The sequence below is a fragment of the Opisthocomus hoazin genome, chromosome 4 (genome assembly GCF_030867145.1).
Source record: "Opisthocomus hoazin isolate bOpiHoa1 chromosome 4, bOpiHoa1.hap1, whole genome shotgun sequence".
In the NCBI taxonomy this organism is placed as follows: Eukaryota; Metazoa; Chordata; class Aves; order Opisthocomiformes; family Opisthocomidae; genus Opisthocomus; species Opisthocomus hoazin.
In genome coordinates, this window is record NC_134417.1 from 84,782,023 (window position 1) to 84,807,074 (window position 25,052).

General features: G+C 38.3%; 1 protein-coding gene across 1 annotated transcript in view; it reads left to right on the forward strand.

The window, feature by feature from the left end:
• The window catches only part of LMBR1 (limb development membrane protein 1), a 72,903-nt gene that overhangs the window by 38,558 nt on the left and 9,293 nt on the right, over positions 1 to 25,052 (forward strand). The window contains exons 6-15 of the mRNA XM_075419766.1: positions 9,322 to 9,448; positions 9,884 to 9,952; positions 12,268 to 12,332; positions 13,367 to 13,439; positions 19,377 to 19,457; positions 20,483 to 20,559; positions 20,794 to 20,871; positions 21,788 to 21,861; positions 22,100 to 22,190; positions 23,693 to 23,759. Of these exons, the coding sequence (XP_075275881.1) occupies positions 9,322 to 9,448; positions 9,884 to 9,952; positions 12,268 to 12,332; positions 13,367 to 13,439; positions 19,377 to 19,457; positions 20,483 to 20,559; positions 20,794 to 20,871; positions 21,788 to 21,861; positions 22,100 to 22,190; positions 23,693 to 23,759 (802 nt within the window). The remainder of the gene's footprint in view (positions 1 to 9,321; positions 9,449 to 9,883; positions 9,953 to 12,267; positions 12,333 to 13,366; positions 13,440 to 19,376; positions 19,458 to 20,482; positions 20,560 to 20,793; positions 20,872 to 21,787; positions 21,862 to 22,099; positions 22,191 to 23,692; positions 23,760 to 25,052) is intronic.

Genomic DNA, 25,052 nt, shown 5'->3' on the forward strand with positions numbered 1-25,052 from the left:
CTTGGCAGGCATAGCTCTGGTGCGTATTGGTACATGTCTTTAGCCAATACCCAAAGAATTCATCCTGAGTTTTATCCCATCAAGTTTCTTTTAACTTTCATTTTGTTTTTCTCTCTCCAGTTCATAGTTTCTCTTTGAAATTTCTGGGTTTGGTTACTTATACTGTGTAACTGTTAAACTATAGACAGTTAAATGATTTCAGCTGCCTCGTCTTGCTCCATTGACAGAATGGTAACCACTGTGAAATCATTTGGGAAAAAATACTAACATAAAAATCAGCTGAAAGTTGCTGGGAATGTTTTGTGACTGATTTTTTTCGTATTGTGTGGGAAAATAAATATAAACTTTACACTTGTTATATGGTGATGTAAAGTGTTCGTTTTAAACTTAAAACCCCCACAAGCTGGAAGGATTTTGTGAGGGGTGAGGTGATGTGGGAGAAGACACAGTCTGCTTGTTACAGTCTCAAGTCTTTGGTTCTTGCATGGGCAAGGAAATTTTTTTCTGATTGCTTGAATCCAATATCTGAATATATTATTGCTTGATTAAAATTTTTTAGCTCACTCTGTGAGCGTTCTGAGTCATAGGCTTTTACATTTTTTAAAATGAACTGAGTTTTTCTAAAACTGCAGCTTCTGTTTTCAACTCAGTAATTTGCGGTAGTATCAATTTATGGTAGCATCATAAGGTAATGACCCCTTGACTAAATATCAGTGTGCTAGGTGTAATGTGTGTTTCATTGTTACCTGATGGAAAATGGGTCTCCTTTACTTATTCAAGGCAGTGCAGAAACATTTTTTTAATAGGTCAGAACAAAGATTCCTCAAAGTATGGTTTCTAACCATAGAAGTGGTTAGAGTGCTTGAAGTTGATGTCTTCACTAATGCTTGCCAATTGAGAAAGAGGGGGTATCGCGTGCTAAAAATGTAACTGATGTTAATATATAACATCTCCAACCTCATACCTGCTTTAATTCTCATTCATTTTAGAGCCTACGGTTATTTTCTACAGATGTTAGCATGCATGTTTGTTGCAGTCGACCTCTCGCTTAACAAATCTTAAGGTTACTAAGACTCCTTTTTGTCACATGAAAACAATGGGCTTTGTGTACTTTAAATGTGCCATGATTGCAGAAATGTTTCCCAGGCTTTCTCCATGGGTCAGGGCATGGGGTAAAAAGTAATGTGTACCTGCCTTGCAGGAGGTCAAGATGTTCAGGCAGAACTGTGTTCAGATACTCAGCACCATGGAAACTTTGTTAGGACTCTTGGGTTTTGTGTGTAATATGTTGTAATTTTTCCTTCATTGATAATAGTTATTTCTTTCCTCACAATTTGCAACCAAATTGAAATGTAGAATTAACAAAGGCCACACCATGTTGTACATTGGTGATATAGTTCCAAAATTATCATTCTTATAGGAGCTAATCATCTGTTCATAAAATCCCTATAGCCAAGTAGTGTTCCAGCGAAGAAAAGCTTTTTCTCAAGGTAAGGATGGGGTTGTAGTTCTGTGGGTTTACCAGGAGTTTTGCGACTTAGGGAAAGAGAAGATAACATGTTGCAAGATTTTTCTACTCTTTTGTCAGTGTTAAAACACGAGGACTCTTGGTAAGTACTATCCGTACGTATGTGAGATCCTTGTAGCATTAGAAAGCATTAAAAAATACGCTTAAATTGCTGGAAAATAGTATTTGTGTTCCTAATCACAACTTGCAGAGCAGAAATTGGCAAAAAATGGCTTGATTGCTTTCATTTATGTAATCACTCTTTACCCAGAAGTGACAACTTTTCAGTTTCTGGCACAGCGTTGTGTCACTGCTTGGAAGATAACTGTGTCTTCCACAGTGTTTTCTGGATATATGGTGCATGTTTTACCTTAGCTTTGCAAGAATGACAGGTGTCGGAAATTTTGTTTTAAGCCTTTCCAGACTTTGCTTGTGACTCTTAAAGGTGAGAGGAGCTGTCAGGAGGTTTCTTGCCTGTGCACTGTCCTTGTGAGTCGTCGGAGTCAGAAAAGATCCCTGTGCTAGTTATGCAAAACTCCTGAAACCTTGTGGACAGCCAGTGTGCAGAGCAAGTTCTCTGCTTGTTACCTATGCTAGCTTAATGGCAAAGCATTTTGTATTGTTACATTTATAACCTTCAAAATAGTTGCAGAATTTCAGATGGGGAAAAAAACCCCAATACTTCTTACTGTCTCCATTATCAAGAAATCTTCCTTTTCCTTATTGAAAAGCTGTAAGAAACTATCACCAAATATATGTTCTGTTATAAAGTAAAATACAGCTTCTAGGGGTGTGCGTGTGAACGCAGGTAGTGGGGAAGGTCTGAATGTGTTGCAATTGGCAGAATACTCATCCTGCTTAGCACAAATGTGCTGGGGAGGAGAAGCGGTTTCCTTAGTAATTACACTTTTTTACTTTCTTGTCTGACATACGTCGTCCCTTCAGGACTGTTGTTGCTGTTTGTACTTAACTGGGCTTTTCAGGTGGAGAATTACCTTTTTTTGGCCACGTACTGGTTTTTAATATGTTTTGGATATTTGTCATACAGGATGACTTTTCTGTGTAAATCATAAGAGGAAAGAAACATGGTGAGGTTTTGATGATGCCTTGCCATAGTAGCAATTAAAAATTTGTCAGAACACTTCTAGAATAATTAAAACCTTTCTTGCTAAATTTTGGCTTTTGTGGAAACATAAACCCTTAGGTCTGCTGCTTCAGGCAACATAAGTAGCTCAGGATTAAACAATCTAAAAATTTCTGAATGTCTCAGCAACTGAATTTTAAAGAAGTCTGAGAGTCAGATATATCTAAGGCTGTACAAACCACAAGGTCCTTAGAATGTGTTTGTAGGACAGCTTTTGTTTGTAGGCATGCCTTGAGAGCTTCAAATGCTCTTTTTGTTCATCTCTTTTTTTTTTTTTGGTCCCATCCCCCCACTCATTATTGTACAGAAAAGATGACAGATATATTACCAGGCTTCTGGTAACTTCAGGCTCTTGGGATTCATGTGTTAAACATCTTTCCTATTATTTCACTTGGCTAAGCACTCATATTGCAGAACTAGGTGGATTTTGAAAATGTGCTGTGAATAAAAGTGTAGGTGAGCTGTTTGGTCTAGACTGTGAAACACTGAAGTTTTTTAAAAAAAAAAAAAAAAAAGAGGGGTAGAGGGTTTAATTTGCCAGGTTTTTCCCCCCGTTTTTCTTGATAAAACTCATGGGTTGAGATAAAGTCGGTTTAATAGGAAGGATGCAATAGTGATGATGATGGAATATACAAAATGAGTGATGTATAATGCAATTGCTCAGCACGGGTCGGCCGATGCCCTGCCCCACTCTGAGCAGCAGTCGCGGCACCCAGCCAGCTCCTACCAATTTATATGCTGAGCATGACATGGTATGGTGTGGAATAGCCTTTTGGCCAGGTGGGGTCAGCTGTCCTGGCTGTGCTCCCTCTCAGCTTCTTGTGTGCCTTCTCAGTCGGTAGAGCACAGGAAGCTGAAGAAGTCCTTGACAGTATAAGCCCTGCATAGCAACAGCTAAAACCATCAGTGTGTTATCAGCACTATTTTCATACTAAATCCAAACCACAGCACTATTAACAGTTACTAGGAAGAAAATTAACTCTATCCCAGCCGAAACCAGGACACCCGGGAACAACATTCCTCTCATTTTTTGGACCTAGAGAGAAGTTTACGTATGAATTGAAGACCAAAGATCAGGTGGTTCTTCCCAGCACTCCTACCTTTCTTTTAGCTTGTGTTAGTGCTGTCCCTTTCCCTTTTGCTCTTCTGTTTCACTTCCAGTTGTTCTCTTTCTCCTTCTGGGTGTTTTATGGCCTTTCCTCTTCTCTGCCTGTTGTTGGGGAGTAAGAGCAACAACAACACCTACAAAGGTGAGGATGCTTTCTGAGCCCTTATCTATAATAAAAAAAAATCTTTTCTGTTCATGTCATGCTTGTTTTTTGAGATCTCCAGGGAGTGTCTGAAGAAGTGACTTAAGGTCTACATTGCTTTACCCATTTCCTTTGAGGAAATTCAGATTGAGCTTTTCTAATCTTCCTGACTAGCAAATAATCTTTGTAATCCAAGGCTTTATTCTAGATGAGTATTTTTTTAAAGGAATATATTTTTTTTCTAGGTCCTACTTCCCTTATTTCTTTCCCACTCCCCTCTCCTTGTGCACACAAATGTGAGCTGGTCACAGCAGTATTCTTAGTGTGTAGCAGTGAAAGCATGAAAACCCACAATCTTAACATGTATTTCCATTCCCCATTTAATTTTATAACTTCAAGCTCAGTTAAGTTTTATGTAGCTTATGGTGGGTTGTTTTTTTATTTATCTGATATTTGTAGCATTTTAAAAAAGATTATAAAATCTTGGTGTGTGTTTGTTTTCGTTGTTTGTTACCTCTCCAACTTAACCATCATCCCAACAGTAATTGGCCAAGAGAAAGTATGGTATTTGACTTCCATAAAATTAGTATAAATGAAGTAGTAATAGAAGTACTGCACGGGTCAGCTTGGCTTACTGAAAATCAGTGTATTGCCTGAGCTCACTCTTCTCTTAGAACTGACTTATCACTGTGTTTAAAACCAACACAGTTTAGCCTGAGGTGGAGGCGAAGGTTTTTAATTATTTCTGAAGGCTATGGTTGTGTTCATCTTGTAAGTCTACAGCACAGGAGTATTATCTAAGGCTGTGTAGTTAATGCTGTACCAAAACCTGAGTTTGATATTTTAATTGATAGTGGTATCAAAGTTGTTCTCTTTATGACCCCCTTAATAAGCTGTATAGACATTTATTATTTGTTTCAGTCTGCATCTTATGTTTGAATTCTTCTTTAAGTACTAGAACATAGGATAGATGCAAGCCAGTCTTTTTTTCCGCAGTGTGTCATTATCGTGGGGGTATCCTTCTGGTGCTTTACTGTGCTGTCCATGCTTGGTTTGGAGATAAATAAATCCCTCCTCCCTTAAAACAGGTTAAACTGCAAGTGGAATTGCATTGAAATAAATCATAAGGCAGTAAGTTAATTGTCATATGTGCATTCTGTTTGTGATGAAGGACAGTTGAAGAGTGAAATAGTATTTGTGTTACCAAATGCAGGTTTGAAAGTTGAGTTTTAGAACAGTTTTCTGAAAAACCTGATGCAAGCTGGTTGGTTGTATAGTGCTTACTTTCCTGGTTCTTACCTGTCAGAACCATTAGGAAAAGAAAACTAGATGAAGACTTGGACAACTTAATTTTCCTTCCCAAATACAGTATGGAAATCTAAGAATAGAAAGTATTTTTCCATTCCTCTTCCTTGTAATCAGTTTAGTTTCCAACAGAATGTTGAACAGTGATCATGGGAGCTCTTGCGGCAATTTCTCCTGATTAAACAATCAAACTGGAGAGCTCTGATGTAAAAGGTGACTGTTCCCTGCTTCTTCCCTTACCTGCCGCTGTATGTATACATAGATACGCACATGCGCATACACTTCACTTGCTGGGGAGCTGCCGCCTTTGCTTGGGTGGTGAAGGTTTCCTTTGTTTCCAGTTGCACAGTGATGATGAGGAATCAAAGAACTTCTCTAACTGATCCAAACGCACTCACTTTTCTTGACATTAAGATTTAGTGGTGTATGGCAATTTTTCCTTTGTTTTGAAGTAGTCCTCTGTACCTGCACTACGTGTTTTATCATATTGTACTCATTTGTTAATTCTCTACTCAAGACAGATACGATGGCGTAGACTGAACACAAACAATAAATGCACTCTTAAGCAGATTTGAAATCTCCAGTTTAAGATGGGATTGCTGCTGTTTTTGAAGTTGGCAGACTCTAATGCTCTTTCACACACAATAAAATGTGAGGAGTAAATGGATTCAAAAAGTGCAACAAAAGTATGCGAAATAGAAGTGGCAATGTCTTCTGTGCCATGTGCCATGTGCTGCGACATTTAGTTCGTCTAAGAAAACAGAGTAATATAATGGGGCTGTGGGAGAGAAGTGAAATGACTCAAAGCAGAAATGTTAAGTCACAACCGAAATGTCAGTGAAGAGGTTTTTGCTCAGGAAAAAAAAATATTCAGCGCTGAAGTTTGAGATTTTTTCGTGTAGTTTTGCTTTTATTGAAATAAAATTAAATGTTGCTTGTATTTACCTGTTTTTTCTCTCTCTTCTCGAAGTCAGGAGTATAGATTTTTGCTCAGCTCTTAAATAAGTGATGTTACTAGTGACAATCTTCAAGCTTTAAAATTGTTACCTGAACAAATAAAACTACCTGCATCAAAAATAAGGAGTAGTAAGGGTGTTGAAAGGTCACTTCTCACTTTTTTTTTTTTTTTTTTTTTTTTTTTTTTTTTTTTTTTTACTGTGAGGGTGCCTGAGTGCTGGCATGGGTTGCCCAGGCAGGTTGTGGAACCTCCATCCTTGGAGGTACCCCGAAGCTGTCTGGTCACGGTCCTGGGCAGCCAGCTGTAGGTGGCCTGGCTTGGGCAGGGCGTTGGACCAGTCGACCTCCAGAGATCCCTGCCAGCTTCAGCTGTTCGGTGATTCTCCAGAGGTTTTCTGTGTACGTGTGCGCATTGGGAAGTTCTGTACCTTTCATTCCTTACAAAGAGCAGCTGTTTGACAGGTACATTAATGTATGTAAGTATGAACTAGCGTGCCTGGAACGTAAATGTTTTAATAGGGCACAGTCTTATGGGTGCCTAATTGAGATGGAAGTATTTACCTATATGCTTTAAGCATAGTTGTGTTTTTTTTTTTTTTTTAAATGCTGGACTGTTACCAGATATTCATAAGTGCCTGTGACAGAATCTTCTATCTAGTCACTTCACTGAAGTTCTTCAAAACAGAACTACTTTACTATTTTTAAATGATCATAAGTGTGTGAATCCTATTGTGTGTGCTGTGCAATATGAAAATTGTTCCGCCCTTAGAGTGAACTGTGGGTCCTGCTTTTCAGTACATACGTGAGACTGCAGTATTGGTGATGCGTCACATAGGTGTGACTAGTGAGAACAGAAGGAGATTGATCCAACTTTCTGAGAATCAAAGATTGTTTAAACTAGTGTGGAAACCAGAAAATGGGGAAGACTCATTAGGCAACCAGCTGGCTTTTTCTAGAGTTTGTGCCAATGGTACTTTTGTCCAAAAGCAGTGATTACCTCTGCATACTTGCTGTGGTTATCTCTCTTATTGAGAGAGTATTATTTGTATTGTCTTAATCTTACCTGTCTTCAGAGAACACTTGCAGTAAATATGAAAAAATGTTATTTACAGTTGCCTGTTTGCATCACAGTGTATTTGTTGTTTGCCTGTTTTGACAATTGAGCAACTCCACCTGAGGGAGGAGGATTTGGTGTTCAGGTCACCATGTAAAATGAAATGTTTTCCAGGTTTGTCCAGAAGAATCTGTTGCTGTGAAACTTGAAGTCAGAGAGGCTGAGATTTATGCATGTGTCTCACAGTAGGGAAGTAAGGAATCCTCTTTCTGTGGATTTCTAAGGCTTTCAGAAACCCAGAAAGTAGCTGTATATTCTCCTCTGCCTAGGAGAGGAAGGGGCTCTTCAAGGTTTTTGGAAAGCTTGAAGCAGATCTCTGTGCATGCATCCTTGAATGTTTTGGGTTTTCTTCCAATCCTGTGACTACTTCTGTTGCAACATGAAGGCTCTGTATCAGTGCTTAGTACATAGACTGGAAGCTGTTTGTTTACTGGTAACTTACTGCTCAAGTTCAAAACTTTACTAGTAAACATATGGCTATTTAATCTTCAGATATGTATATTTGACTTAAATGCTCACCTTCAAAATAACTCATGGAAAACTGAAAGCTAGTTTGAGCACTACAAAAACAACATTTTAGTAGCTTTTAACAACCTCACAGACACTTTTCTTATACACAAAAGATATTCTAGGAGTAAATCCATATACTATCCATACTACCTTTAATTGGAAATTTGATGTTTGAGATCCTTTGTGGAGTTGGACTTAATCTGCCCACTTAAGCCTTGAGGGGAGTTTTGTGAAGGTCTCTTTTGGTCTGTTTCTCCTTCGTGCTACTTTAGCTGTTCTGATGGCAGAGAGGAACTGGTGTGCTAGAAGAGATCAATGCTCACGGTTAGGATGCCTGAGGGTCCTCATTCATGGCTGGATGCAGTGGCTATGCAGGGAGCGTAATGTTCAGGGTAAACGTCATGTAAAGATTACCCTCTTCTGTTAAGCAGTGAGGGAAGAAGAGAGGTAATAAAAGTAGACAAACAATAAAGTGAAACAAGCTTTCACCTTTTAAGTATAAAGTAGACTTTTCAGTGGAATATGTCCAAGTTGGGGTGAACCTGTGTGAGAAACGAAAGATTGGGCTTGCTTGTATACTGGCAAATGAAGAAAAATATAAGTAAAATTGTTACGTGAACAGCAATCTGATGGTTCCTTAATGGCAAGGATGTCTGAAGAAAGTGTGCCAGCAGCGCTATTGCTTGATATTAGGGCATTTAGTGTTAAAAACACTAGTAAAAAAAAAAATTAAAGATGATATTATGTATTATTTGATATGTTTACATTTGCAAATCTAGCACTCCACTATTAGAACGTTGTTACATTTTTAGGCTCAAGAGCAAATGCTGTGGTATAACCCTGTAGGCCTGTGATTTGTGTGTGTTGTAAGCGAGATGTTCGTGTCTTGTGCAGCGTGGAGGATGCAAAGGTGGGAGGTCATGGATGCAGCAGCAGTGTGTGGGCAGACAGAGAGCGAGCAGTGCTGCGACTGTACACTTGAGGGCTCTGAAGACTGTCAGGAACGGTGCAGAAGCCATTGCAGTTGAAGAATGTATTTTAATTAAATTGGTGCATCGTACCTGCGCAGGGTTTAATGCGTGCTGGGCCATTTGGCTGTTTGCCATAATTGGCTTTCCATTCCCATGATTGGAATCATAGATAAAAATTTGCTAATCCCCTTTCTTTGCTGAAAGTATTAGGAAAGTAATCCATCTTTTAAAAATGCTCGAGCAGAATCGTATGGTATAAAGAATACTTTATGGAATAATGAGATTAATGAGAACTGTAAGGCATATGCAATTTAAAACATTTTTCTGTGGTTTTAAGGGGAAAAACGCAATCTGGGCACGATAAAGCCATAAGTACTTCCTTTTCTTGTGCACTGCCTTTTAAATGTGAATTACATGTTATGCTTTTGTCTGAATGATAAAATGTGAGTATATATCTAGGAAGAAGGGACTGCTATTTATTTATAGTTTTCTTATGTTTGAAAATATCCGATTCAAAGTTCTTGGCTGTGTTTTTTCCTCACTGTCCCCTCTTCTGCCCACAGGGCATCAGAGCACGCATTCTGGAAACCCTTGTAATGCTTATTCTTCTTGCACTGCTTATCCTTGGAATCGTATGGGTGGCTTCGGCCCTCATAGACAATGATGCTGCCAGTATGGAGTCTTTGTATGGTATGGAATTTAAAATACATGACGCTAGTTTCATTTTAATTATGGAAATAGATATTTTCAACTAAATGTATTTCTAATATATGCTATGTGAGTGTTGCACAGGTTGTGAAGAAGCTGTATTAATTTAGCCAATACCATTTTTTATGTTAAATCCATTTTTAGCATGCTAAGAAGTTCCACGTTCATGTGGACACAAGGTACGTTAAAAACAAGTGACTTGAGTGATAAAAGCTGAAGATATTTTTCAAGCTAAAGTCTAAAGTACTTTGGATTTAGTTGCCGGCAGGGTTATCAACTGACTAATTCTTAGCTTATACTTGAAAATACAATTGTTCAATCCTGAACGCTTAAAAAAAGTAGTTAATTCAGATGTGTTTGTGACATAAGTATCTTACTTGTAATAGGCTAAGACTGTGCCCAATATTTGCTTTACAGACCTCTGGGAATTCTACCTCCCGTATTTATATTCCTGTATATCACTGATGGGATGCTTGTTACTTCTGTGTAAGTGTTTTCCTGATTGTTCCAAAAGATGAATGTGTATTTTTTTGAAGATTAAAGGAAACCATTTTCCATTGTGAAAATTAAGATTGTGAAAGTTAAGAGTGTGAAAAATCGTAGTGGTTTTCATTCTTAAGTTTAAACTTGGATGTAAATGAAGTTTGTGAACAAATGCTACCTTACATTTTCAGGTTTTGAGGAACTTCACACCTCACCCAAAATAATTTAAATTTTTGACTTCTTAAAGCAAGTATTTGAAAAATAGGGACTCCATTCTGCAAAAAATAACACAGTTTCTAAATGAAATGTCTGCAGGAGGTCAGTAGTGTGGAGAGATAGTTGTTTTGGAATACTTAGTTTGTCCTATATTCAGTAAACGATCCTATGAAATAAATGCAGCAAAAAACCCCAACCTTATACCGGTCAGTCCTAGCCAGAGTTCAGTCATCTGTATTTAGGGGAATAGTAAAGACAATGGAAGGCTCGAAATCCCACTTATAATTTCAGCACACCCCCATCCTCCCCAAATAAATTCTAGAAAATTGATGAGAGGGGGACAGCCCTTTCTAGATTATCATGGCTTCACCTGTTCTCCAGGCCTTACAGGTTTACAGCTAACACTTACAGGGCTGTTGCTGTGGAGAAAGGGGGGGGGGGACGACTTCCTTAAAACTAAGCAGACCTGTCTCTGAAAGGTGTTGCTCACAGACACTTTGGTGAGTCTCCTTAGGTTGTCTGTATGTGGAGATTCCTAAATCTAATTTATTTGGGGAGAGGAGGGAATTAGAGGGGGTGAAAAAAAAAAAAGGTGGTTCTGAATGTCTCCTGTAGGCTGTTCAAGAGCGTGATTCATGACAGTTGCTGGATGCTTTAATGGGGAAGCTGGCTTACAAAATTCCTACATGTGTCTTGCAGTTTGTTTCAGCAAAGCTGCATGCGTTTTGGGGCCATTGTAAACCAGTTTGCCAAAATAATTGGGATTAAATGCCAATTTTTAGAATTTATTTGTGATTTGTACAAGTAAATGGCTGAAGTTGTCTAAGGCCCTCTAAGCTGTTGTACCTGTGTAGCTGAAAGGGTAGCAGCATACAGCAGTGGGAACGTGGTGGATGCTGGGGTGGAGCTTCGTTAGTTCTTCAGCTGGCTTAATTGCTGAAGCAGTGTATCAGTAAGGCTTATTGCAGTGGTGATTCAGAGAATTGCTTCCTTTCTGTCTTCTCTTCCTGCAGCCTTCCTCCGTAGGAAAGCAAGACTAGCTCAAGTTAGCCTTTTTGAATACACTCTTGTATTTTTCTTGTAATATATAGTAGTCATAGTGAAACACTAGTTAGTAAAAAATAAATTAATCCTCACTGTAAAACCTAGTGTGCTTCTCCTTTTTTTGACAACACAGTTTTATTACAGTGGAAACTATAAATGTATATCCTCGTTCATGCTGTTACAAACTCCTTCCATCTCCTACACACTTCAGTGTTTGAAGGTTGTTCTCCCTAAACTGTTGATTTTTACTAACATTTTTTTATTATCATGGTTTTAGCCTTTCTCCCAACAAACCTATATGCAAAATACCTGGAAACCATCACCAGGCTATGATAAAAAAGGGCCAGATGTTATCTGATAGAAAAGTAGCTTAAAACCTGGTAGCTGAGCCTGCTGTCAACTGAAGTTGTGGTATAACTTTCAGAGCAAAGCAGCTTCAGGATCTCTTGACCTTACAGCTACACCTGTGCTAATAGATTAGATGTGCCTGAGACGTTCTCCAGTGCTGTGACCAGCTACTGTCATTCCATCCGTGATACTGCAGTTTGCAGAAGGTGGCTGTGTACGCGTGCTGCCTCATGAGAATGGTTCCTGGACTGCACGAACTCTGGAGCTGCACCTGGGAATTGTCTGGGAAAGTGCTGACTGGCCCAGGGCAAATCATGTCAGGGATAGTTCTAGCAATGTACTGGAGCAGACAATCAAGTCTTAATGCCCAGGAATGTATCCTGGCACTGCTGAATTTACTGGTGTAGACATAGCCGCTGGTGCCACATGCTTTGAATAAATAATTACTTGAGGAAGTTAAAGATACCTGATTATATGGTATTCCTTGTTAACAAAAAATTCAGTTATGCTTTTGGAGGGGAGAGATGCTTGTCATGTTCAAAATCTGTGTGATAGCAATGTGTTTTAAAGTCGGTGTTGGAGTTTGAAGCTCTCGCAGTTCTCTTCAAAACCGTACTTGGTTATATGTGGAATAACATGTTGAACATCCAAATGAAAATTGGGCTTTGACTTGCACATCACTGTTTTCCATAATCTTTCCTCCTCTGCAGTATGCACGCCAGTGGGACTTTCACGGATGTTTACAGTAATGGGTCAGTTGCTGGTGAAGCCAACAGTAAGTGTTACACAAATCTGTCCTTGTGTGCTATCTGTTAGGAGGTAGAATGGCCTGAGGGTACTTTCTTTTAGAACACTTGCACTTCTCCATAACTCTCTCTTCATTGGCGTTTCCATGGTCAATATTTATGTACTTGTTTAAAATTTTTCATATACCACAAAAGCCTGTTTTCTTCCAGAGAAGAAGTTTTTTTAATAGTATAGACTTCCACTGATTTTTCCAGTTTATAGAACTGCTACTAGTATTAATAGTTACTGCCAGTACTGCCTATTTTATCTGTTTTGCAAATACCTGAAAGGCATGGGTCTGTTCTGAGTTCAGGAACAAAGGATACAAGACTAAACTAAGGCTGGATGATGAGAAGGGTACCTCGGGGTACCTGTTCTTAGATGGGTGAAATGTAGGTGGTTGGCATCTGTACGAACTTCTTATACATCAGTACTCTGCTGTGCTTGTACTGAGTGCTGTGAGGGAAGGGAGACGTTTGTGCCGTGTGCAAGTGGTCTAGTGACTTTGCTATCATGTTTCCTAGTTTGTATCTGCTAAAATTTGGATGCACTTAGGTCTTGCATTCCTTTTTGTTAGTCAGTTCAACCCTCAAAATACAAAGAAACTGAAATACTGGCTTATGTGGAAAGTGACTCAATGTACTTTTTCAAAATCTGCAGTTGTTTTATTTAAATCAAATTGAGTATGAAGGTGGATAGGTTAATTTTTTCCCTAGAAATGATTTGAGCATGTCACATGTACTGCCCTTCCTCTGTTCCCTAAGTCTCTTTAGTTTGAAACTGAACATATGAGATGTAACCTGAAATGAAAACTTAACAGAAGGCTTGCTTACAGTAAAGAAGTAGATCTGTAACGGAGTGGAATAATGTTTCATGGAGTTCTTATTTGTATCAGTATTGTGAAGTTGTAGACTATGTATTTAAAATAGAGGTTACTAGAAAAAACCAAACCTGACTAGATTAGTGCAGTCAGAAAAACAAGTGACTGTGATACTCAGCTCATGTTTCTGTTTCCAAATACAGATCCTTGAAGACCTAGACGAGCAGATGTATATCATCACTTTAGAGGAAGAAGCGATTCAGAGGAGGCTTAATGGTATGCTTGTTCCGATACTGCTTCAGCTACAGAGTGGTTCTGGTCATGAACACTGATCTCACAGTTACGTAACCCTTTCTCTGAAAATAGAAAATTTCAACATCTTGGTGTGTAACAATCATTCTAGGCTGCCATTTCATTCCTCACTGTGTTGTTCAAGATTGGTTCGTGTGTGTTGGTTTGCTTTGTGTTGGCTTTTAACATGTTCATTGGCTCTGGTATGTGAATATTCTGAGACTGAGAAAGCAAATTGGGTAGTTGACCAGACCCAACACCCTTACTGCAGAATATTTTGGGTTGGTAAATGACTGTATTTTAGCTTTGCCTGAAGAACAGGGAACAGTGAGCAAGTGACTCAACTTCCTGCATTATGACTTTTGTTTTTTATTTGGAGGATTTTTCTCTGTTTCAGCTCATCATTATTTAGAATCTTCGGTAATAATTTATTATACAGCAGAGCACTCCTTTATATTCTAGGAGCTATTTGGTGAATTTAATAATTTTAATAATTCTATTAATTATTACAGTGACTGTCCAAATATTTTAGACTTCTTGTATTTAGTATTACAGTTTTGCACTTCTTGATAAGGTGTTTCTTTGTTGAAGTATTTCAAAAGCAGTATGAAGGTTTGGCTTCTAAGAGAAAGAGTATTGCAGCATGGCAGGCACCAGTTATGGAAAAATATATAATTTCTGTAAACCTGGAAATCATGTTGTACAAATTCTCTTCTGAATTGCTTTTAACTGCATGGAGAAGCCATCCATCAGAATTTATACAATTGCTTCAGGTTGGAAAACCAAAGAGTAGTCATGTCATGACACATCTACGGTTGTGTTATCTTGTGACTTATTTTTAGCCTTAATTTTCTTCATTTCCTGACCTTCTCTCTTACTCTTCAGTCTTCTGTCATGTATCTCAATCTTTTCTTCTTTCAAGTCTTGGTAAATCTCCTTTCGAAATTGCTTGGTCAGGGAAAGTACCTTTGATAACAGTAGATGGTGGTGATAGTCTTTATTCCAGCATATAAAATTTGTTGAGGAGTAGTGACTTGTTTGTGCTAAAATCAGACATGGTTTCAGTTTAAAAGTAATGTTCACCTCTGCTGTTTTGGGAGCTTAGGTTTTTATACTGACATGCATATATATAGGCGTACACATACAGACATGAATGTCTTTGAAGCTGTTGTGGGGTAATTATAATTGTGCTGTGTGTTTGAAGTTAGCTAGCAACTGTAAAATATTTGTTACTGAATATTTTATGTTGTCATGGTGATTGTGCTTATGTACAAGAAAAGTGATACAGAAAGATGACCCAGTAGTTTTTCAGGTATCTATTAGTAGTGCAGAGTGCTTTCCACTATTCAGGTAGATAATGTGGTTATTTAGGTGATGATTGTCTGCTGGTTTTCAGCAGTTCCTCAGAATTCAGTAGTAGCACTCATGAGGTGGAGCTGGTCTGTTTGTAGGCATCTGTTAAATGGATCTGGATGTAGGACGTGTGCAGGTGGCTCCCCTAGCTGCGAGCCGAAAGACTGGATTCTCCTTCAGTGAATCGGTTCGTGTTCACCGTAAAGTGGAACTGCAACCCACCCATGTTCCACAGAGCTAGGCTGAAAGATGTGAGGCTGAGCTGTCCTTGGACAGGAGAGGGAACAATTCTTCTGTTTCACATGCTGAGGGAATGGTATTGACACCATCTGAAGGAACGCTTGAAAAACCATATGTTGGTGTATAGAGAAAATTAATGGACTTAAGCTGAGAGGTAAATAAAATTCTAAACTTGGATATAGCATGTAGGTGGAGGGCAATATGTTATATGCCCAAGAAGATGCTCTGCAAGATTTTTGTGAGTAATTATTTTAGTCATTATAAGTATGGTTCTCATTTATGTGGCAAGCATGGAAATCTTCATCTTTGCTGCCAGAAGTCTTTCTAATACATGCAAATTATGCTATGAAAATAGATACTATTTTTGCCAGAACTATGAAGACTGATGCTTATCATGTTTATTGTGTTTTTAAAAATGTGTACAAATGGAGATGTGGTGCGAATAGCATCAGCAGATGTAGTGGCGTGGTGTTAGAGGCCGTATTCTGTGACTTAACGTTTTGCTGATGTATCGGAGCAGATACATTAGGCTACTGGTGAATTGTGTCATGGCTATTGCATCTCTTCCACAGTTGTGGTGATGGAAATATGTGTGCCTAAGTAAACCTGTGGGACAGTTTGGTAGTGAAGTGTTCTGAATAAACACTCCATTTTCATGTATAACCAAACAGTTGAATTTTCATTAAAACTGAAGATGACTAGAGCAACAGGCTTAAGTAATACTTGGTGATTGTCAATGATGACTTTTCTTTTTTCTTGGTGGAATAATTGCTGTCACGCTCCTAGCACAGCTTTACCCTGTCCTAATTAATGTTTCCTCAGGCTGTGCCTGGGCATAGGGAGGGTGTAGCATGAATCGCTGTTCCCGCTGAAGAGGCTGGGAAAAGCCTCTGTTTTTGGAGGACGAAAATAATGTAGCTGTGTGAGCGGGTGCCCTCCTTGATTCATATAGATGTAACTATTGTGGCAGTGATGCAGTTGATAGAGTATTCGGTAAAGCTCTTCAAATTTGAAAATAAATCTAACTCTGAAACTGCCTGTCTTCTTTGTGGAAGCTAATTTTCTTCCATCTCTGATGTCTGCAGTGTGTTATTGAAAATGGGAGGAGGAGGGAGGGGAAAGCTTGATCGTGTTATCTACCCTAGTATTTTTATCTATTGAAGAGATACTGGGCTTTGGGAAAATGGAGCTTTGGGAAAATGTTTGTTTCCAGTGTATTATATTTCAGTACCCACATCACTCCTACAGTCGAAGAATAAAGCTGGGACTTTTTTATATTAAAAGAAAAAAGTTGCCTTCAGCTATTAGTTTTCCTGAATCCAAAGAGACGGGTGGGGTAGGATCAAAAATACTTACTTGATCAAAGTTATTGGCTCTGAAGGTATCCTTACCTATGTAAGGAAGATGAAAGGTGTTGTTTTTATTGCACGCTAGTAACAGTGTAATTTTGAACTAATTGGTGTTGAACTGCCAATCACCTAGGGGGAATGCAAATAGATACTCTTACAATTTCCTTTGAGGTACTGAAATCTTATGTCGGGGCTGGAAGAAAAACAGAATAATACCGTTAAATTGACCTTAAATGAGCTGCTTTGTGGCTTTCTTGGAGAATCCCTTCTAACTTTTCATTGCTAGTCCAAACAAGTCTCGTCTACCAATTTGATTTATTGGCTAGACAGTGCTGACATTGAACTTTGTGCGCGTTTGAAATAAAGCTAATGTTATAGAGCTTTTAAGAATTTAGCTGCATCCTTTTCAAATACGCTTTTGACTGATCTGAAACTTTGCCTTCCCCTCTTGTAAAATATCCTTTTGTGTAGCAACCTGTTGTTTGCCACTGTTTTTAAGGAGGAACTGCAACAGTGCTGAAATATGATTCAGAATTTCTACTGGAGTGTCTCTTAGGGACCTAATGTGGTCACACTGACTTTGTTGGAAAGATTCCTATGAATATCAGTGTGTTGAGCTCTGGATTTTTATACTGAGTTGGGGAAACAACATATATCTTGAATAAAGCTTTTCATCAGAGACCCCTAAATCAATTATGGAGAAGAAGAAAATGTCAAACGCTAACCTGAATTTTCTTGCTTCTTCAGCTGCTTCCATTTAAAGACTTCCATTCTGGAGACTTTATCCACTGAGCTCTATATAGCTATCCTTTTTCTTAACTCATAGTGATTAGTCATTCTGTAAAACATGTTTTAGATTTTTTTTCAGAGGGAATGAACACAGAAGCTTATTTTCGTAATGATAATGAAAACTTTTTTTTTTTTAAAAAACCCACCTTTTCTAACCCACCCCCCATATTATAATTACTGGTTTAAACACTAAGAAATTAAACTGGCATTCGTATTGCAGGCACTTCAAGTGAATAGAAGTTGTTACAAAACAGCATTTGTAGGTTACACTGGTTAGTCCTGGGATTTGAGATATTTATATGTTTGAAGCCACTGCAAATATTAGCACATACACATTATATCACTGATACCAAAGAGAAGTGTTTAGGCATAGCACAGAGGTTATGTGTTAAATGCAAAAATGTGTGTGAAAGAAGCAGCTAATTAAACATTTAAAATTTTTTTGAAACAGTTGGATGCCTCCTTGACTGCATTGAACAAATCAGTATGAATACTCTGAAATAAAAAGAGTAAAAGTTTAAAAAAAGTCCGAGAAATACTCTTGTATATCTTGGTTTTCAGGTAGGGCCTCACTGTGCTGGAATATGGAGAATGCGTGGGCTGCATGGGATGAGAAATTTACCTTCTTACCTTGTGCTGAGATTCCTGGATGGATGAGCAGACAACAGAAAATAAGGAAATAAAGAGACTGGAATATAAAGTAGTGTTAGTGTGCCAGCAACCAAAGTGCTATTTAGTTTTTATAGGCACATGATCAAGATATGAAATAAAAATCTGGACAAGACTATTAATCTCATAGAAATTTATCAGAGGGTGTTTAAAAAAAAAAAAAAAGTGTTTGGAACATGGTGCTATTACAGGTTAGCCCGCAATCGAAGGTGCGGCCAAGGGTAGGGAATGGCCGAGGGGTGAAGGGTGTCAGTGTAAATCAGGAAAGAAGGTAGCAGAGGGGACTTAGGGTTTGTTAAGACCTTGAGCTGTCACTGCCACAGACTCTGTTTTTGCAGACTGAGATTGGCCTGGAATAGACAGGGAAAATATGAGCCTGCATAACTTATTTTCAGGTGAGATTATTCAGAAATAAAAGGGATGCAAGTGGGGCAAAGATGAGAGTGGAGAGTGTTTCTTGCTTATCCCAGGAAGAAGACTTCCAGTTTGTGACTGCAAAGAGTAAAGACTCAAGTGGAAATAATGAGACTGGAACTGAACAAGCAGATCTCTGGTCAGCACATCGGAGCTGTATCAGTGCTTGAACACTGTGCAGTGTTTGTAGAGGAACTGGAATCAAAGGAGAGAAACCACAGTGCACTTGCACCGGAAAAGATGGGTGGCTGGAAGAGAATGGGAAGTTGAAGAGAAGGATGGAGGGTGTGTGTAGGGAAAGGAGGAAGAGTAGCTTGCAGGCAGAAGATGAGCAAGGGAGAGAGGAATCAATATTATGGTTGTCAGTTTTGAGCTGGTGTAGAGGTGAGTTTGAGGAGCCGCATAACAGGGACATGCGTATACTGTAGACTCTAAAAGGGAAAGCGAAAGGATGTGCTCTCGTGGGTGGTTGTGAGGACGATCCGATTGTGGTTGTCAGAGGGAGGCTGACCAGAAAAGGCAGACTGATGCGAGGAGAAGGTACGTCAGCAACCCGCTCAGCAGTATGGAAGCGGAGTTTGCTGGGTAAAAAGGAGTGGGCAAAGGGAGGAAGAGGCCGAAGCTGAAACTGGAGCTCTAGCCACCAGCGTACTTAGTCTGGAGGCAAAGGTCCACTTTGTCTTAAAGTTGCTAAATAATAATGCCCTTGCAGGGCATCGAGAGGTTCTTTACGTCTTGATACAGGGATGATATAGAGACACCAGAATGAGGCACTTGAGCCATCCTGTGTCAGGCTGCCACACCGTAACTGGTTTTTGGCCTTGGGCGGCAGTTCAGCAGGAGCTGGTCCCTTACTCCGTGCAGCAGCTGGCCAGCAGAACAGGCTGGGAAACCACTGATGCGTCAAGCTCTCTGGTTAGACAGAATGAGAGGGTTCTTGACTAAGGCCCTCTCCCTTCAAAAGTAGTTCAGGAGTCTCAGAGAAACACCTGCGGTTTGAAGCCAGAAGTGCTAATGTGGTGCTTGCTAAATCAGAATTGTCACAGCGTGTCTTACAGTGCTATAGTTAGTCTCATCCAAAAGAAAATACTGTCTTCTGTTTTAAAAGGTGTATCTTCCACGGTGGAATACCAGACAGTAGAGTTGGAATGGGAGCTTGAAAAAGTGAAAAGCAAGAAAACCAATCTAGGTAATAAATTTTTTTCTACTGTTTCTTGGGGATTGCGGTTTAATAAATGACTTCAAGATACTGTATTTAGCTTCTAGCGGTCACTTGACTGATTCCAGTTTGTTCAACCAAATTTGTGCATTTGCAGTCCTTTCAGATTGTCGTAGTTTCTACAAATGCATCACAGGGAATCACTGCACCCTTCTAACAGACAAATTTAAATAGGGATTCTGATTTGGATCTTATTTTTAATATAATTTTAGAGAATTTGTAGCACTCTTAATTTCCTTGTGTGGAGCTCAATAGCACGATCTCTTCATATATAATGTTATGCTTATGATTGTTTGGGATAATATAAGATGTTACTTTTCTCTTTTTTAATTATTTCTATAAAAGTCAAATTGTTTCTAAGAACACTAAAATAATTCTTAGCAGGTTTGTGCACTTTTAAAATGGAAAGTGATATTTCTGGTAATGGCAGCCACTCAACAGGAATCTCCTTACTTACTCAAAGGCTTGCAGGATTTTGCATTTATTGGTGTGTTATGTGCAAAACTAAGAATGTGGTAAGAAAAAGTTGTTGGTTTTTTTTTTTAGGCACTCTAGTGGTGTCCGGTGAGTTAGTTTTGTCTGTCTTGCCTTATGTTAGAAGAGGAAAACACGGTTTAAATATTTGAAATTCCCTGCTGTCCCTTTAGGTCATACTAAAGTATAAATGTAAACAACATATTTTTAAATTCCGTATATTTTAAACTTTACAGAATTGCTGTATGTCAGGTAGAAAAAATGTTACGGTGAAACATACCTGTAAACAAGGAAGACTTTGTCTCCCCAGCCTTTCTCCAGAGAGGTTTCTTATCTTTGGCATTGCTTTGTACAGCTCTTCAAGGTGGACATTTTCGTGAACTGGTTGGTGTTGGTTCCAGATAAGATTACTTTTGTTACCTATAGTTATAACAAGAGCTTACAGGTAGCTGAATGACTTTTATTTGTTTTGTTCTAATGTGATCTGCAGTATTAAACTTCTGTTTTTCTATTCTGAACAGAACGGCGGAAGAAAGCTTCTGCTTGGGAAAGGAATTTAGTTTATCCAGCCGTTATGATATTGCTACTGACTGAGACGGTAAGAATCTTTCCTCTTTTTTTCTTTTTCCCCAACAAAAAGTACGAAGAATTCTTTGGTCATTTGGGGGAATTGTTTTAAAATTTTGGAGTGATGTGTGTTTAAACAACAAAGTTGACATACTTTTCTTCACGATTTTAAAAGAACGTTATGATATCTGGTGAGGCTAAATGTATACATTTTTTTAAATGTGGAATACTTTTAAATAACAACACTGTTTCTACTTTTTTGTAGTCCATCTCAGTCCTCTTAGTTGCTCTCAACATTCTTTACCTGTTGGTTGATGAGACTGCCATGCCAAAGGGATCAGGGGTAAAGTAAACTTCTCTCGTGATTTTTGTCACTTCAGTAACACACTTTTGTAAGGGCTCCAAAGCAAGTGAGAACTTCTGCTTTAATAACATTGAAACTAATGAGCCTCAACCTTGACTTTGCTTCTAGGTTCCGGCCTTGTGCATGCATAAACATTTATTATATGTCATGTTACAGTGAGTTCTTAATAGAACTACTCCAGAACCTTTATGAAGATACGGTCATTCAGTAAAGTAAATCAGTAATCTGGAGTTTGCATTTTACTCATGTCTCCTACTTTCATACGGTCCAGAAATGTTCAATTCAAGAAAACATGTTAAAAACCAATATGAAAAGCCTGTCTTGTGTTTGTGTTCCTTTTACAAAACATTTGTAACATTTGTGACATTTTTTCCTCCTTTGTGGTAAAAATACTTCAAGAAAGTAAAGAACAGCAGATTGAGTCGTAATTTCTTCAGTCATGAGGAGGGTTTTGTTAACTTGGCAGTGCCTTCCCCTGCCTATAGCGTTCAGTGAGCTTGCAGAGCAGTGAAAGATGTTTAGTGGTGACAGCCGCTCTGCCCGTGGTATTGCGAACAGCTAGAAGCGTCGTCTTTTGAGACCTCGCATTTTAGCTTCAGAAGGAATGGAGTATCCAGAAAATGCAGCATGGTGGGTAGGTGCAGTGTGCATGAAAAACGACTCGTTACAGCTTCTGTCTTAGCAATGTGTTTCGCTCCAGTCTGAAAGCTGGCTGGTGCAGTTGCACGGGATGGCAGGCTTGAGGGTTAGAACAGCAGAATGCTCCTTGAATACTGAATGGGGAAAAGGCTGTATTTCATGTAAGATGTTAGGTTTTTTGGTCCTGGTAGAAGTTACCTTTGTGAACAGTTGCCTGTATCTTATTAAATTGCGCAAAGTATTTTTCTCCTTGTAGGGGCCTGGAATAGGAAATGCCTCCCTATCCACCTTTGGTTTTGTGGGAGCAGCACTTGAAATCATTTTGATTTTGTATCCTTTCTTTAAAAGTTCTGTCTGTTAACAAGTATTCTGTCTTCTTTTCTGGGACACTGGCAATTTACTAAGACACTTGCCTGGAAGGAAGAGATAGGTCAGTCCTTCTCAAGCACTTGAAGTGTTTTTTGTTTTTTTTTGTTTTTCCTTTGGTTCTTAAGACTTCTAGGAGACTGCTGAGAACTTGAGTGAAACTTGCATTCCTTGGAGGTTCCTTTTTCCTTGATTCTCACAGCTATCTTATGGTGTCCTCTGTCGTCGGCTTCTACAGTCTTCGGTTTTTTGAAAATTTCACTCCCAGGAAGGATGACACAACTATGACAAAGGTGAGGTGAAGTCGGGGATGGCGAGGGCCCCCTCCTTGCTTTCTTGCCACCCAAGACAAACTGATTCTTTTAGTTAGTAATTGCCCTGAATGGCTCATTTGCGGTGATCAGTATTTGTTTGTAAGCTGCGTAAACACGAACTGGAAGATTTTCAAACTGCTGAATAGAGTGGGAAAAAGGATGTGCTCTGTTTAGTTTGGATGGCATCCATTCACTTGTAAAAAGCTGGGAATAGCAGAGCTTGTTAACTAGCTATAGAAAAGCTAGTGAAAGAACTTTTTTCAAAGGAAACGTATTGCTAATGAGTAACTTTGACTGTGCTAACTGTACTTCAGCGAGCTTGTTTGAAATCTGAAGAACTTGGTTGCTAGAAGTAATACAGACAAAGTAATTCAAATTTGAATAATTAAACTGAGACTGAGGAGGTCTGTTCAGTAACATTTTGCAGTCTGAGGCTAATTTGACTTTCTACAATTTAGCCCTGGCTTCAAAATAACAAACGCTGTTACCTAATGTGCAGGAACCAGCTTGGGTTTTTGGCAAAATATTCCCACAGCTGATAAGGGGAGGTGATCAGTAACCAAGGAACAGATGTTGAATTTAATTACTTTTTTCAGTATGTTTCATTGTGTGTGTTTTGTCGTCTTTTTTCTTTAAGTAATGGATAAAGACATTTTTATCTTAAATTATTGGAAATGAGAATGTAGGTAAAAACCATAGAATGGTTATAGTAGATAGGTAGTAGGGAGTGGTACTGTTCTCAACGTTTTCTGTTATTTGTTTACAGTACACCAGGAATAGCGTAGCAATATCTACCTACTTTTAAGAAGTTTTCTGTTTGTGTTTTTTTCTTTTGAATTCTGATAGAATTAGAGCTGAAGGAAGTGATCCCTTGTGAGAGAAAGTTTCAATTTCTCTTTATAAAGGCTTCACAAAAACTAGAGTAACATCTAGTTAACATCTAACAGCTGTGAATTTTTTCATACTATTTAAAGTAGTCAACAGGCGTTCGATTGAAAGGAAGCTCTTTGTTGTAATTTTTTAAATAATGCTAATCCTGCAAGCAGTTACATACAAAGCTTAAGCTGATGTATCAGTCATCTATTCTAAGCACATGGAATGGGTCTTTTATAAAAAGTCTGCAGGAATGAAATAAACACTTGATGCTTTGCAGCATGGTAGTTTTGAATTATTTTGAATCAAAGTGTATGTAACACTTTGATTAAAATCAAATGGTTACATACTTGGTGTATTTTTTAACTCTTCTCTTGGATCATCTTCATCCTGTGTAACACCATATGGAGAAGTGTGACAGAAGTAAGCAAGACAAACAATATGTTATTGTAAATTGCTTTGGGTTCAGTTTGAAGAATGTAACTTTCCAGAATTCTTCTTGTTCATCTTGACCACTGTTTATCTTGTTGTGTGGTGGTGTGTGGTTTTTTTTTTTTCCTTCAGCAATCCCACTTACAATTTAAATGCTGTTTGTCACTTTCCAACAGATCATTGGAAACTGTGTCTCAATCTTGGTGCTGAGCTCTGCTTTGCCAGTGATGTCAAGGACACTGGGTAAGTGAAATGGAAATAGAAAACATTGTAGTAAAGGATGTTTCATTGAGTATTTTTAAAAAAAAGGATAGCCTGTAGCTGTACCTTTCACAGTGTGTATTTAATTTGCCATCGCTTTTGATAGAAATAGCATGTATGCGTGGCCTTCTCTTCTACCCAAGCTTAGAGCTGTCGAACATACATTCTACATAGATGAACTACAGAACATACATTCTAACAAAAGCTATTAAGCATTTACCAGAGAATATATTCTTTTTACAAAGGTAGGTCAGATTTTAAATTCCTTCAAACAGGAGATGATGAGAAGAATAGATATGGAGACTGCTTGTTATGGCAGTACAAAATAGTTTCGTCTTCACTGTGGAATTACAGTGCTCAGTTTTTGTGAAAAAATACATTTGGCAATTTCAGGTATAAAATTTGAAATAACGTGTAGTGCAAATGTCTTTGTAAAAACAGTTAATGACTCTTCATTTATTAAGTTTAGCAGCAATGATACCAGGCTACTTTCATTTTCCCTAAAATAATGTGCTTGCGTTCTTTGTTACTTCAGTTTTCAAATACAATAATTTGGAATCCAGCATAGTAAAACTGAGGAAGTTCTGATTTTATTGTTAAGACGTGGCAGTAGCGTTTGAAGTAGAAAATCTATTTTAACCAGTTGGAAAGACAGGATGTTTTGTATCTTCACTTTGTTTCATTAGGTAATCTTCAGCTTGAATTCTTGAAGTCAGGTTGCAAGTGTTTAAGCAGCGCAGAATACTTGCAGCTAATGTGAATATCTTTAAGAACATTAAACAGAACAAACCAAAAATCGTCACCTCAGGCTGTGTGACTCTGAAATACAAGCTTAGGAGTTTAAGCTCAGCTACACAGACCAGTAATGTCTACCCAGTGGTTCTGCAGCTGATTTTCTTTTCAACCAGAATACCGTCAAATCAAGAGTGGTTAATATTTTCCAGTAAACTGTACTGTATATTTTTCATGCTTTATATTTTCATCATCTACAGATGATGATTTTTATTAGATTCACTAGATAATTTCCATAACAAACAAAAAAACCTGTAATGCGTTTTGGAGGGTTGTATCTTAAAATACACACTCTAGAGCTCATGATTTAAAAATCTGTAGTAAAACTTCATAGAAATGCAAAATAATAATTCAAGCATTTAAAGTAGTGCAGATCTAAAATATAGGCAGTACAATGAAGTTCTGAGAAGCAAAACATTTCTAGCATGTAGAACAAGATGTTATGTTGAAAAATTAGTGGTTTGGAATAGGATTTTAACATTA